Source organism: Elephantulus edwardii, unplaced genomic scaffold (genome assembly GCF_000299155.1).
Source record: "Elephantulus edwardii isolate Elephantulus edwardi_28Jun2011 unplaced genomic scaffold, EleEdw1.0 scaffold00102, whole genome shotgun sequence".
In the NCBI taxonomy this organism is placed as follows: Eukaryota; Metazoa; Chordata; class Mammalia; order Macroscelidea; family Macroscelididae; genus Elephantulus; species Elephantulus edwardii.
The window spans coordinates 9,315,713-9,329,951 of record NW_006399852.1 but is presented as its reverse complement, the minus strand read 5'-3'; the positions used below and the strand labels follow the sequence as shown (position 1 = coordinate 9,329,951).

The following is a 14,239-nucleotide window of genomic DNA, read 5'->3' as shown; positions in this document are numbered from 1 at the left end:
GTGGGTGACCCTGGATGACATTATGCTGAGTGAAATATCTCAGTCACAAAGGGACAAATACTGCATGGTGCCACTGTTGTAGAATGGGTCTGATATCAGGGTGGGGGTATGACAGAAAAAACTGGATAAATTATGTATATTGTATTGAAACAGATGAGGGAAAGAACAGATTAGGAGTGATATATGATTGAGTGTTATGTTTAGCACAAGAATCCAGAATTAAGGTTGCACAGAGAAGTGTACTCGGGGTGGGGGTGGGGGAAAGGGACGTGGGAATTGTATACTAATGAAGGAATTTTTTTTCTTTTTTTTTCCCCTCTCTTTGGAGGGGGAAGCTAGCTGATGGGGAGGGATGGGCAGGGAGAAAATTGCGACAATGAATGAATGGAAATCCAAAACCTCTGTAAAAAATAAATCAATAAATCAATCAATAAATAAATAGAATATATTGTTTTCAAGCATTCAGTAAATTATAAATGGAATTGAGGCAACAGAATATGAGTTCTCTTAACTTCACAATAGGGAACAGTCCCCAACCGTGACATCCACAGTACAAACCAATTCCCAGATCAGACATGCCTCTAAACTCTGTACCTACCCCTACTAATTCTAACACCAGTCATACTGCTCTGCTACTGTACCTGAAATCCATTGTAGTGGCCACAAGATCTCTCAGAACTGTCGTCATGGTCATGTGGTTTATTAGGGAAATTAAGAGGTTACAATTCAGGTTAGCAAAAGAGCACAACATCTCAGTCGGGACAGCTCCATTTCCAGATCCTTTGACCTTCACCCTCACAGCTTATGTCAGTGCTACAAAGCTCTCATTCCTACTAGTGATGACATCTCCCCTCAGTCCTCCAGTAAGCTTGGGCCAAGGTCCCTCCCTGGCTGGTGTGGAGCTGCTGTCCCAATCAACTCTGTCTTACGTCAGTCTCTGGTTCTCTGCTGAGGTTGCTATTGCTCTCCTGTAGATATCAGTCTGACCAGCACAGGAACCTCTGACCCTGAAGGACGTGCGCTGCATTCTCTGTTCCTTTTCCTTGCTAATAGTGAAATTCTCATCATTGCTATTCAATTTGCTCAATGTAAATGTGGTGGATTGAGAAAAACTTGCCAATTCCATAATAATTCATTTATATATGCCTTATTTCAAGTTCCCACCCAGTCAGGTGGTGAAAGTCTAAGTGGGTGGCTAGGAAAGTCATGACACCACATGAGTGCAGAAGAATTGCACTTCAGCAAGCTTCAGAAAGCAGTATCTTCATTTTAAGAGCACAAGCTACTGGGTTGATGGTTATCTGATGGTTCTTTTGTTGAGTAAGTGCAATCATGTAAATTTTCCTACTCTGTGTATTTCTCTCATTTTCTTGTTGGGTTAAAAATGTGGGGATAATTGTTTATTTTTTATAAAAATCATTCTTTTTTGAAAGGCCTTACAAATGACAATCTTTATTTTTCTTTGTATTTTGATGCTAAAATAGAATCTTAAAATTAGATTCCTTCCCAGGCCCTTATTATATTTTTATGCCCCAAACCAAAGTCATTATGTACAATCACATATCTTTATCATTACTCTTTCTCTTGTACAAGCATCTTCTTGTGTGGGGGGTGGGGTGGGGGGGTGTGGCGTGTGTTGTGCATGTGCTGTGAAATTGGATCTGTCTGGTACAAGAGGAGATTGTTCCTCCTTTTCCTGCAGATCATCTGGTGAATTTAAACTGAGCACCTTGTATGAGCATCTTCTAAAAGCCCCATGTTTCCAAGTTTAGGTATTAGAAAGCATAACATCCAGAATTAGTTATACCAAGAGCTGTGTTAGCATGCTGTTGTTGTTACATGGCTTTGAGTCAGAGACTACCCATAGTTGATCCTCCATTGGGTTTTCAGAGGCAGTAAATTGCTCAGGAGATTTCCCATCTTTCTCCTGTGGAGCAGGTGGTGGATTTGAACCACTTGGCTTTGGGATTGCAGCACAGTGTAGTGAATAATACATCGAGCTCATAACTGAAAAGTTGGCGCTTTGAAAATCAGTGGTTTGAATCCACCAGCTGCTCCTCAGGAGAAAGTTTGGCAGTCCATCCTATCAAGATTAACAGAGTCGGACATCTGATGGGAGGGGTTTCTATGAGGTGAAACTCCCCACAAGAGTGGGCTTAGTTAGTTAAGTGTAATATGTCCTTCTTTGTACGAGTTTGTAAAAGTCATTTCCATTTTCCCCAAGAACAATTTATGTTTATTCTAAGTCTTCCTGACTTAAATCTTCAGATGATTCAAATTTCCAGGATATTGCACAGTTTATGGGGCAGTGCTATAGAATATTTATATTTGGGATTATTCTGTGAGGCCTCAGACATTCTGTCATCATCTCAAAGGACTGCTTCGTTAGAAGTACTCAATGGAAAACTTGTCTTTTAAAGTGATGCTTGTTTTTCTACTTTGACTTTTTATAAGATCTTGCTGGTTTAGTTGTAGGTACTCAACATAATCCTTGCCTTTTAAAATACTTGTTCTCCAGTTTCATCTTCTATAATATCACGTCACCTTCTCAATGTTCCTCATAAGAATCCATTTGGAATTGGGAGCTCTGGTGGCTTAAGGACAAGGGCTTGTGCTGCCCACCAAAAGGCTCAAATCTACCAGTTGCTCTGCAGGAGAAAGGTGGGCAATGTCCTCTCATGCAGTTTACTCCTCTGAAAACTCACTGGAAAGTCAGGTGTGAGTCAGTGCTGACTCGACTATACATAGCTACAACAACAGATGCTATTCAAAAGAGAAAAAGATAAGCATGAAGAATCCTGTGCAGGGGAGAGAGACCCTAGTTGAGATGGATTGATTCTGTTACTAGGGTAGTGGGGATGGGTGTGTCAGAGACAATAAGGTTGGCAAGAGACAGAGCAGGGTTTAGGGCTGTTGTAAAAGGGTCGCTATAAGTCGCAAGTGACTCAACAACATGTAACAACAACAACGTGAAGAATCCATTTGCAGTCAGATTTTTAGAATCACTCACAGACTGTATCAGGTTACGGGGCTAACCCAAAGGCTGAGCATCTCTGGCACTTGGAATCCACCAGTCTCTCCTCTGGAGAAAGATAGTAAGTTTCCTACTATAAGGATTTACCACCTCAGAAACATGATACAGAGTGGCTAGGAGTTGGAACTAACTACATGGCTGTGAGTTTGAGAGTGTTTTATAATTTTTATTTGTTGTAATAGGTAGTATGTAATTATCATTGATAAGGCAAACACACATAGAAATGAGGCAAAACGTATAGTCCAGCTAGGCTACAGTTAGATTACTGCTGCGGGAAGATATTTTTTTTTTCTCATTTCCAGTTGAAAATAAACATAATCAGGCACTGAGTATGCAAATTCCTTTTGCAGGATCCACATTCAACACCCTTGGTACCAGCAGTCAGGAGATCAGGAGACATACTTCCATGGGCAAGTCTGCTCTCAGGGACCACTCCAAAATACTAAAGAGCAGTGATGTCAGTTTGAAGAATAAGGCGTGCCTGATTCAGGCCATGGTCTTTTCAATTATTTGCTAGGCATCTGAGAACTGGACAATGAATAAGGTGACAGAAGAAGAATTGGTACCTTTTAGTTGTAATCTTGGAGAAGTACTGAGTAGCCCATGGACTGCCAAAGGAACAAGCAGTAAAATATGCAGCCAGAGTGCTCCTTGGAGGCAAGTATGATAAAGCTCTGTCTCACATACTTTGGACATATTGCTAGAAGAAGTTAATCCTTCGAGAAGGACACAATGCTTGGGAAGGTCAAAGAAAGAGAAGAAGACTTCAGTGAGGTAGATGGGCACTGTGACTGCAGCGATGGGCTCAAGTGTATCAGAGATGATGAGAATGACACAGGATAGGGCAGTATTCAGGTCTGTTGTTTATAGGGTCACTATGAGTCATACTTAAGTCTTTGGCACCTAACACTTGGACTCCCAGTGGTCCTTGCACTTATTTCTCACAGCTTATCCCAGACAAGGCCAATTGTTTCTTTGCCGAATCCTCCCGCCATCTCTGAGTGCTAGGCCTCTGGTCATCTCAGAGAAGCTCTGGTAGCACACGGTGTTGCATGCTACACTGCTGACTTAAAGGTCAGTGGTTTAAATCCATTGGTTTCTCTCTAGGGGAAGGATGGACAGTGTCCTCCTGTAAAAGAATTACAGCCTCAGAAACTCAATGGAGGGTTTGCTATGAGTCGGAAGCAATTGACAGAATTGAGTTTGAAGTCATCTTAGAGGTTTTGTTGGAGTCACCTCAAGGAAATACACTTCTTTTTTTTTTTTTGGAAATACACTTCTAATTGCTTATCTGCATAGTGTGTTACAGTGTAATCACATCATAGTGTGATTTTGAATGGATGAACGAATGTGTCAGAAAGCAAACTAGCCTTTGCCTAACAGGAATAGGGTCTCTGGTAACAGCAGTTCTGATATAAGACTTGACTTTCCAACTCTTTAAAATGAAGAAATAACCACCAAGGCAAGACCAAGTTCTAGATTATTTTCTAGTGTATTAAATGTGTTCATGATGATCTTGACACATTCTCTCTTACCTTTTCTCTGGTATACTATCGGGAACACACATTTTCTGGACTTGTTTTTTTGGATTTTTGGAGGGGCTATTATTATTTTTCCTTAAGTAAGCTCCTCACAAGAGTTAGTGTTTATTTCTTCTTAAATTTTTGTGTGCTTTTTTGGTTTTGATTCCCAGTAATAACTAACATTTTTGTAATATGTTCAATATAAGCCCTAGGTGCATTATCTTGGACTTAACAAAGACCTATATTGCAATGCTAAAATATTTAGGCTCCAAGATTCATTAATAATAATAATAATCGGTGACTGAAATGCAAAAGTTGGGAACAAGGAAGGAGGATCAGTAGTCGGAAAATACGAACTTGGTGATCAAAATGAGGCTGGAGATAGAATGAAAGAATTGAGTGCAATCAATGATTTATTTATGGCAAACACCTTTTATAAGAAGCACAAACAACAACCGTATATATACATAGACCTCACCTGATGGACTACATAGGAATAAGATTTATTACGTCTGTGGAAAGAATTTCTGGAGAAGCTCAATATCAACTGTGCCAACTAGGCCAGGTGCTGATTGTGTAACAGATCAACTACTCATATGCAAGTTCAAACTAAAGCAAATTAAAACAAGTGCAAAAGAACCAAAATTTTCTTTTGAGTCTATTCCACCTGAATTTAAAAACCATCTCAAGAACAAGCTTGAGCCCTTGACCACTAATGAATGAAGACCCGCAAAGAACTTCCAGAAATACAAGCTGTGTTTAAAAGAGGCTCTAGCACTAGGGACATTATTGTCAATGTCAGATGGATCTTGGCTGAAAGTAAGGAAACAGTGCATGGTTCAAAATCAGGAAAGAAGTGCATCAGGGATGTGTCCTGCCTCCATAACTTTTCAAAGTATACGCAGAAAAGATAATTCAGGAGGCTGTATTTTTTGAGGAGGAATGTGGCATCAAGATTGGAGGAAGACTCACCAACAATTTGTATTAAGCAGATGATACAACCTTGCTTGCCAAAACTGAAGACCTAAAGTCTTTGCTGAAGGAGGTTAAGGACTACAGTCTTCAATATGGATTGAAGCTGAACATCAAACAAACAAAAAATTCTTACAACTGGGCCAGTGAGCAGCACCATAATAGACGGAGAGGAGATTGAGATTGTTAACAACTTCAGCTTACTTGGTTCAACACTCCTGGCATCAACAGTCAGGAAATCAAAAGATGAGTTTCAATGGGAAAGTCTGCTGTCAGGGTCCTCTCCAGAGTGCTGAAGAGCAATGATGTCAGTCTAGAGACTAAAGTGCAATTCAGACTATGGTCCTTGCAATTACTTGTCATGTGTCAGAGAGCTGGACAATGACTAAGTATGACAAAAGAAGAATTGATGCCTTTGATTGGTAGTGCTGGAGAAGAGTATTGAATGTACCACAGACTACCAAGAGAATAATCAGGTGTGTCCTAGAGAGGATGAAACCAAGTTGTGCCTGGAAGCCAATGATATTGAAACTCTATCTCACATACTTTGGGCATGTTGCCAGGAGGGATCAGTCTTTGGAGAAGGGCATCATGCTTGGAAGGGAGAAGGACATCATGCTTGGAAAGGTGGAGGAACAGCACAGGAGAGGAAGACCCTAGATGAGATAGATTGACACAGTAACTGTGTAATGGGGGAAAGCGTGTCGAAGACAGTGAGATTGCCTCAGGATAGAGCAAAGTTGAGAGCTGTTGTGCATAGGGTTGCTATCAGTCACAGTTGACTTGAAGGCACATAACAACAACAGCAACAATTAACTGAAAGGTTGTGGGTTAAAATATACTCAGAGGTGCCCCAGAGGAAAGTCTGTGTGACCTACTTTTTATTATTATTATGCTTCATTCATGGTGACCTACTTTCAAAAAAGCTCTCAATGAAAATACTATGGAGTGATACTTTAGTCACATTGGCTCTGATGATAGGAACTGGTTTACTGGTCAAGTAATGAGGAGGTTGTCAAAGATTTTGTTTTACTTGGATCCATAATCAATGGTTGAGGAAGCGCCATGTAAGAAATCACCTGACCTATTGTGTTGGGCAAATTGGTCACAAAAGGCCTAATTAAGTGTCAAAGAGCAAAGGCATCTCAGATACACCAGACCCAAACCATGATATTTTTCCATCACTTTGTATGTTTGCAAAAGTTAAGCAATGAACAACCTCTTCATGAACCTAATGAATCCAATGAATATGAATTCATTTATTTCTAATGAAATAAATCTAATGAATAGCCCTAAAAAGAATTGATGTATTTGCATTCTGGTGTTGGTGAAGAATAGTGACTATACTATGAACAGCCTGAAGAATGAACAAATCTATCTTCAGAGAAACACAGTCAGATGATCCTTTGAAAGAATGGTGGTGAGACTTTCTCTCTGGTACTTTGCACATGTTATCATCACTAGACAAGGATACGATGCTAAGTAAAGCAGAGAGTCGGTGAAAAAGAGGAAGATCCTCAATGAGATAAACAGAGCAGCTGGAAGAGGGAACTCTAAGGGAAATGACTGGGAATGACACAGGGGAGAGGGGGTTTGTTCTGTTTCATGTAGGGTCACTATGAGTTGGGACCAACCCAGCAGCACTCAACAACAACAACAGATGGAATATGGAAGCTTTTTAGGGTAAGAAGCTTGATCGAGTTCATTCATGGAGGATCAAGTTCATATAGAGAGCCTGCAAAGAGTTAGAAATCAAAACCCATCAGTCCAACTCCACAGCCAGGCCCTTTATCCCTTCCCAGTAACAATCTGATTGGTTTTTTCCTGAGGCATTTAATACCATGTGAACATGTGAACTTGTTTGTTTCTGTGCTTGTTGGATTACTCTGTAATTGAAGAGACTATTGTATCTCCAGGGAGACAGCAATGCCCTTTATTTGGAAAGGAGCCCATGTGGCTCAGTGCATAGCACATTAGGCTACTAATGTAAAAGTTCAGTGGTTTGGATCCGCCAAAACCATTAGTACTCTGTGGGAGAAAGATGGGTAGTGTTCTGTAAAGATTTACAGCTTCACTAGAGAAGCCAACTCAATGGCCATGGATTTTGGTGTGGGTCTGGTGGTACAAAATATATGTTAAATAAATATTGAGTTAATGAGTACCTTCTCCTTAAAAGAGTCTAAACTAAAGACTCAGACTAGCTAGCTAATTGTTAAGTGCTTACATTTTATATCTTTTGCATATTTATTGTACTTAAATGATTTATTCAAATAGAGCACTCGCCAAATTGCTTAAAAAAATTTACTTACAAAAAGCTCTTGACTGGCCTAATGGCAAGAAGCTTTGCTGCAATCCCAAAGGTACGTGGTTCAAATCCGTCAGATGCTCTGCTAAAGAAGGAGGAGCAATCTTCTCCTGTGCCCGTCAGATTTGATTCAAAGGTACACAACAATAAAAATAAAAATGCTCTTGACTGAAAACATCGCTGCATATATCCATCCAGACATGCAGTTGTTTTGACTATACATTGTTTCTCACTTATTAACCAGCTCATTATCCAACATTTCATAATCTCCAAAATAGTTTTTAAAAAATAAATCCACCCAACAGATCTACTATCTGAATGTGTTTTGCATTTACAATGTGTATCTGGCAGTAGCCAATGCTAAACTCCAAAGTTTGAGTAATACTTGTGATGTGGGTTGAGGTTCTGTGTTGACTTGCCCGGGTCATGGTTCTCGGTGTCTTATCAGTTATGTAAAGATATGCTTTGACAGTTATGTTGTGATAGAGTTCTTCTCCATTTCGTGATCTGATGTGGCCTTCTTCTATTTTAATACAAGATCAATTTTCTCATAGTTGCCAGATCTCTGAAGTTTAACAAAGTTAATAATAATTCATCATGTTGTTGTTGTTAGGTGCCATCTACTCGACCACAACTCATAGTAATCATACGTAATTCAACTGATATAAACCTTATCTACCATGCACTCCCTTCACTATCTTTGACAGGCTCAAGTCTTTTGTTATAGTTATTGTGTTAATCCATTTTGTTGAAGGTCTCACTCTCTTTTGCTGACCTTTCTCCTTTCCTAGCATGCTATCTTTTTCCAAGGTCTGACCTCACCTGAAAAAACATGTTCAAAGCATGTGAGACAAAGCTTCTTCATCCTTTCTTTAAGGAGCACCCTGTTTGCACTTCCACCAACAAAGACTTGTTTGTTCTGTGGATAGTCTGTGGGATATTGAATAATCTTTTCCAACACCATATATCAAAGGCATCTATTCTTCTGTCATCCTTATTTATTGTCCAACTTAAACCTACATTCAAAGCAATTGAAAATGCCATTGCTTACATCAGGAACACCTTAATCTTTAAATTGACAGTGTTCTTTATTACTTAGAGAAGTTTGGATTTGTTGTTGTTGTTGATTGCCGTCAAGTCGAGCACGTCTCATAGCAACCCTATGAACAAAAGGCCTGAAACATTTCTATAACTACCACCATTTATCAAAGTTCCTAGAGTTTCCAGAGGCATGTTGTTTAGGAAATAGTGGGCATTAAAAAAAACCAAACCTTATGAAGATCAGAGGAATGTTGGACATAGTGCTGGTAGATGAACTCTTCAGATTGGAAGGCACTAAAAGCTGAAGAATAGCAGCTGCAAACATCGAATAATAACTGGAACATGGAATATATGAAAGAAGTAGGAATCAGGGAAAATTGGAAGTTGTTAAAAATAACATGTACATAAAGGTCGATAACCTAGGCAATTATTGTTGGTTGTTCATTGCCATCAAGTCCGAACCAATTCATAGCTGACCTGCCAGTGTGTTTTCAGAGGCTATAAATCACACACGAGGAGACTGCCCATCTTTATCCCTCAGAGCAGCTGCTGGATTCCAGCCACTTGCCTTTAGGTTGGCAGGTCCACCCCTTACCCACTAGGCCACAGAGCTCTCTTCCTAGGTATTAGAGATGGACTGGTATTGGCCATTTTGAACCAGACATTCACATCATTATTCTAGGAATGAGAAATTGAAGAGGAATGGTGCTGTAGTCATAGTAAAAAAGAACATTTCAGGATCTATCCTGAAGTACAGAGTTGTCATGTGTGATAGGATATTATCTACATGCCTACAAGGAAGACTGGTTTATGCAATTATTATCCAAATATACACACTATCCTCTAAAATAAAGAATGAAGAAATTGAGGATTTCAATCAACTTCCCCCCCCTTTTTTCTTCTTGTGTATCATCAAATCAGATCCTACTGGCACAGGAGGAGATTGTCCCTCCTTCTCCAGCAGAGCATCTGGTGGATTCAAACTTGTGTGCCTTTGGGATTGCAGCATAGCTTCTTGCCTCTAGGCCACCAGAGTTCCTCCCCTGCCTCTTTTCTTCAGATTCCCATCAACTTTTGCAGTCTGAAATTGATCAAACATACAAGTAAGAACTGAAAAATTCAAAACCACAGTGAGGTACCCTCTCCATCCCAGTAGCAGTAGCAAAGAGTCAAAAGACAGCAAGCCATAAATGTTGGAGAGAATGCAGAGAGATTGGAACTCTCATGCACTGCTAGTGGGATTGTAAAATGGTCCAACCACTGTGGAAGGTAGTCTGATGTTTTCTCATAGTCTGATGTTTTCTCAAAAAGCTGAACATAGAAATCCCATATGACCCAGCTATTCCACTGCTAGGAATGTATGTCAAGGAAATCAGAACTGAGACACGTGCCTTTGAGTTGTGGTGCTGAGAAGAGTGTTGAACATAACTATGAACTGCCAAGAGAACAAACTGGTCTGTCTTGGAGAATATGAAGTCAGCTTGCTCTCTGGACACAAGGATTTTGAAGCTCTGTCTCACATACATTGGGCATGTGGCCAGGAGGGACCTTCTTGGAGAAGGACATCATGCTTGGAAAAGTAGAGGGACAGCTCAGGAGAGGAAGACCCCAGATGAAATGGATTGGCACAGTGACTGGGACAATGGGGCAGGTGTGTTAAAGACAGTAAGACTGGCCCAAGATAAGACAGAGTTCAGAGCTGTTGTGCGTAGGGTCACACTATGAGTTGCAGGCAACTCAAGGGCACATAACAACAATAATATGTTTATAGCAGTGTATTCATAATAGAAAGAAAACGGAAACAGCCCAAACGCCCATCAGCAAATAAGTAGATGGAGAAATTGTGGTACATTCCCACAATAGCACACTATGCAGCAGTAAGGAACAGCAAGTTTGTAAAATATTATACAATATGGGAGAGTCTAGAGAGCATTATGCTCAGTGAACTAACTCAGGTTCATAAGGACAAATACTGAATAAGAACTTTATTATGAAAAATAGAAGGGAAACTGAGTAAATTGTGTACAAATGTTCAAAAGAGGAAGGGTTAAGGGAACATAAAGTGGCAAAAGGGACAGTGAGAAATCACTGAGACAGCAGAGTTTAGTGGGCAGATGAAGGGGTAAAGGAATAGCAAAGGTTCAGTGTGGATTTGATAAGAGAAGGTAACTAGGCGTAGATCAATAGTAATTCTGTAAATTATGAATGATTGTACAAAATACAATATACATGTATGAAACACAATGTTTATTAATTATTCCAAGCAATAATAATATATAATTTGAATAAATATCTGATTGAGTTGCTTATGACATATAGAGAAATCAAGAAAAGATGCCTGCGCTCTGAAAAAGTAAAAAGAACTGACGGGTTGGAGGTTCACGTTTACCTAGAAGCCTCTTAAAAGAAAGGCCTAGCTGTCTTCCCTGTGAAACACCAGGCACAGGGCTTTTACCCGATGGGGCATGATTCTTTTGGGATGTGCATGGGGTCTCCATGACTGGGGCAGGACTCCAACACAGCTGAGACTGATAAGACAAAAGGAAAACAAACAAACAAAACAAAACAAAAAGAAACCTTTGCTTGCTGGAGAGGGACAGACTCCAACCTGGCTTTGCTGGAGCTCCAGGTTCTAAGAAGTCCTTGGATCCTTCTCCCTTCCCATTTCCCTCACTGGCCAGTTGAATTATGTTTGGTAATTGCAAATGAAAGGCAACTTGAGGAAAGTGGATATTACACAGAGCTGCTCAGGTCCTGGCTGCCAGCAGAGCCACCTGGGACGTTGGATCCCTGGAAGCTGAAGCTGTTTCTGGAACCACTTTCCTATCGCCCCATCGATCCCACTTTTCCGTTTCTCTTCTTTGACCCCCACCTTTCTTCCCTTTCCTAACCTCCTTCCTGAGTGTATTATTTGTCTCCTCACTGAGTAGTTAAGTGAAAACATCCAGCTGCTGCAGAGGCGATGTATCTCTGCCAGTGACATTGGCTTCAAACTCCATCCTCTAAGCTCACATTGTGAAATAACCTCTCTCTGTAGCTCGTAACTCCTGTGTGACCTTCTGTTCCACCCAGTGCCACAACCTGAGCTTTTGAATCCTCTGTGCCTTTTTGAACTTTCGATGATAACTTTCTGGGATTCTAAAAGCACTTTCTTTTTACAAACAGCAGCAAACCAACTCGCTGTTTTGTCAATTCTCAGAACAACCTCATGTGTGTCAGGATAGAACCGTGCTCCGACGCATTTTCAGTGGTTGGTTTTTCAGAAGTAGAAGTACGAGCTTTAGGTGGATGCAAATATCCAATTTTTTCATTAACATCCAAGCACAGAAGCCATTTATATCTTCCAGGGATGATACCTTTTACAGGAGAGCTCACTATTGCATTGAATTAGGAAGTTCTGGGAATACAATTAAATCTCTGTTCTGAAAGAGGTACCGTGTCAGCATTTGCAAACATTCTCATGAACTGAACTGGGTACATATTGTTGTTTTTTTAAGTGCCGTCAAGTAAATTCCAACTCATATCAATTCCATGTACAACAACAACAACAACAACAACAAAAATAAACCCATTGCCCTGTCTTGTACTACCCTCACAACGGTTGCTCTATATGTATGTTGTTACAGCCACTGTGTTAATCCATCTGATGGAGAGTTTTTTATTTGCTCACCTTCCACTTTACCAAGCATCATATCCTTCGCTGGTCTTTTCTGATGACATGTCCAAAGTACATGAAACGAAGTATTACCACTCACTCTTCTAAGGCAGATACTCTCTGAGGTTTTCCCAGTTCTTTCTTCTGGCAGTCCATGGTACAGCATATTCTGCTTCAACAGCATCATTGAGTGTAGAGGGAACCCAATTTTCCCTGTTATGTCCCATATTTGAGCCCTTACATACTACCCCATCTGAAATAGATTTTAGACCAAATCTTGGGATCTTGTTATTCCATACTAAAACAGAGTTTCTATCCCATTTATTACATATTGTCCATTTCATGGTGATTTTTTAAAAGCATTCCTTGTCTTTTGTTGTTACCTTTACAATTAGATTATATTCAATGCCCATACTGCATGAGAAGATTTAATGAAACTGCAGCCACACGTCATATTAATTTCTGCAAGGATCAATCTTCTCACCGAGTCTTCAATCCAGCCCAGACAGCAGCCAAGTTGGCAGCAAAAGCCCAGGTAAATATCTTTCCGCAGTGGTGGTCCCTGTGCCCTTCATGCCTGGAGCAAGCAGGCTGGATTTGCCAGGGACCCTCTAAGAATTTTGGCTGAGACCTTAGCTACGTAACTCATTCCCATGAGGTCTGCTGCTTTGAGAAGATGCTTTGCAGCTGACAGCACTTTCTAGTGTAGAAAAAAGGTAATTTTCAAGTGCTTGAAGCATCTTAACATAGAGACTTGACTATACAACTCTGCCCAATGGTGGTTATCAGCTCTAGATAAATAGTTATCAACCACTAGAAAAGAATGGTGACCCTAGACAGAGTGGGGTGAAGTGTCACAAAGACATCCTATTAGCTTATGTGTTGGGTCCTATAGAACAAAGGGTCTTCAGCCTTTGATTTAAAGCCACAGAACCAACATTTTAAAGGGCTAAATGGATGAATGAAAGCAGCTGTTAGAAATGGTACAAACAGGTAAAATGAGAACCTGACAGGGAGGCCACGGGTCTATAAACATATATGGGACTGGAGGCAGCAAACAGCTGCATACACGTCAGAGGCCAACCCCGGGACATAACTTACAGTCCAACATAAAAACACAGAGATGGCTCAGACAGCAAGAAAAGATTCAGTTGGCCTGAACACTACAAGATTATGTAACACGTTGGGATTTCTGTTCACGCCAGTGTCTAATGGAGTGGACCCCACAGAATATAGACTCTGAGCTCTTTCTCCACACACATTACACAGTTATTGACTTTCTTCTCTATAGGGACTGGATAATCAAGGGTTTGCAAGCCAGAGAAGGAGGCTAACTTGGAAACAATGCCAGTGGGAAAGGGCGGTGGTGGGCTTATCCAGGAGCGTAGGAGAAGGAAGACTGGCGTTTATGGAAGGCAACAATTTTAAAGGGAGCAAATATTTTCCCCTAATAAAACCAAAATGGGCTCAGCAGTTTGAGTTAGGATTCAGGGAGGACGTTGCACATACCACATCGAGCACGTGAGAGAGCAGCAGAATGGGATGGTGAGGTGACAGCTCACATCCTAAAGGGCTTTGGCTGAACTAGTTCAGGGACGTGGAAAAAGACTTGGTCAGAGAGCTGTCCTGAACCTGGAAAATTGAGGGCCCAGAACAAATAATCCTCCGTGTTGTTTGCCCTCCCCTTGCCGTGCTTGGCTTGCTCTCCA

At 40.7% G+C, this 14,239-nt stretch overlaps 1 protein-coding gene across 1 annotated transcript in view; it reads left to right on the top strand.

The window, feature by feature from the left end:
- Positions 1 to 14,239, top strand: part of ZC2HC1B (zinc finger, C2HC-type containing 1B) — a 96,292-nt gene that overhangs the window by 49,400 nt on the left and 32,653 nt on the right. The window contains exon 4 of the mRNA XM_006891680.1: positions 12,926 to 13,065. Within this exon, the coding sequence (XP_006891742.1) occupies positions 12,926 to 13,065 (140 nt within the window). The remainder of the gene's footprint in view (positions 1 to 12,925; positions 13,066 to 14,239) is intronic.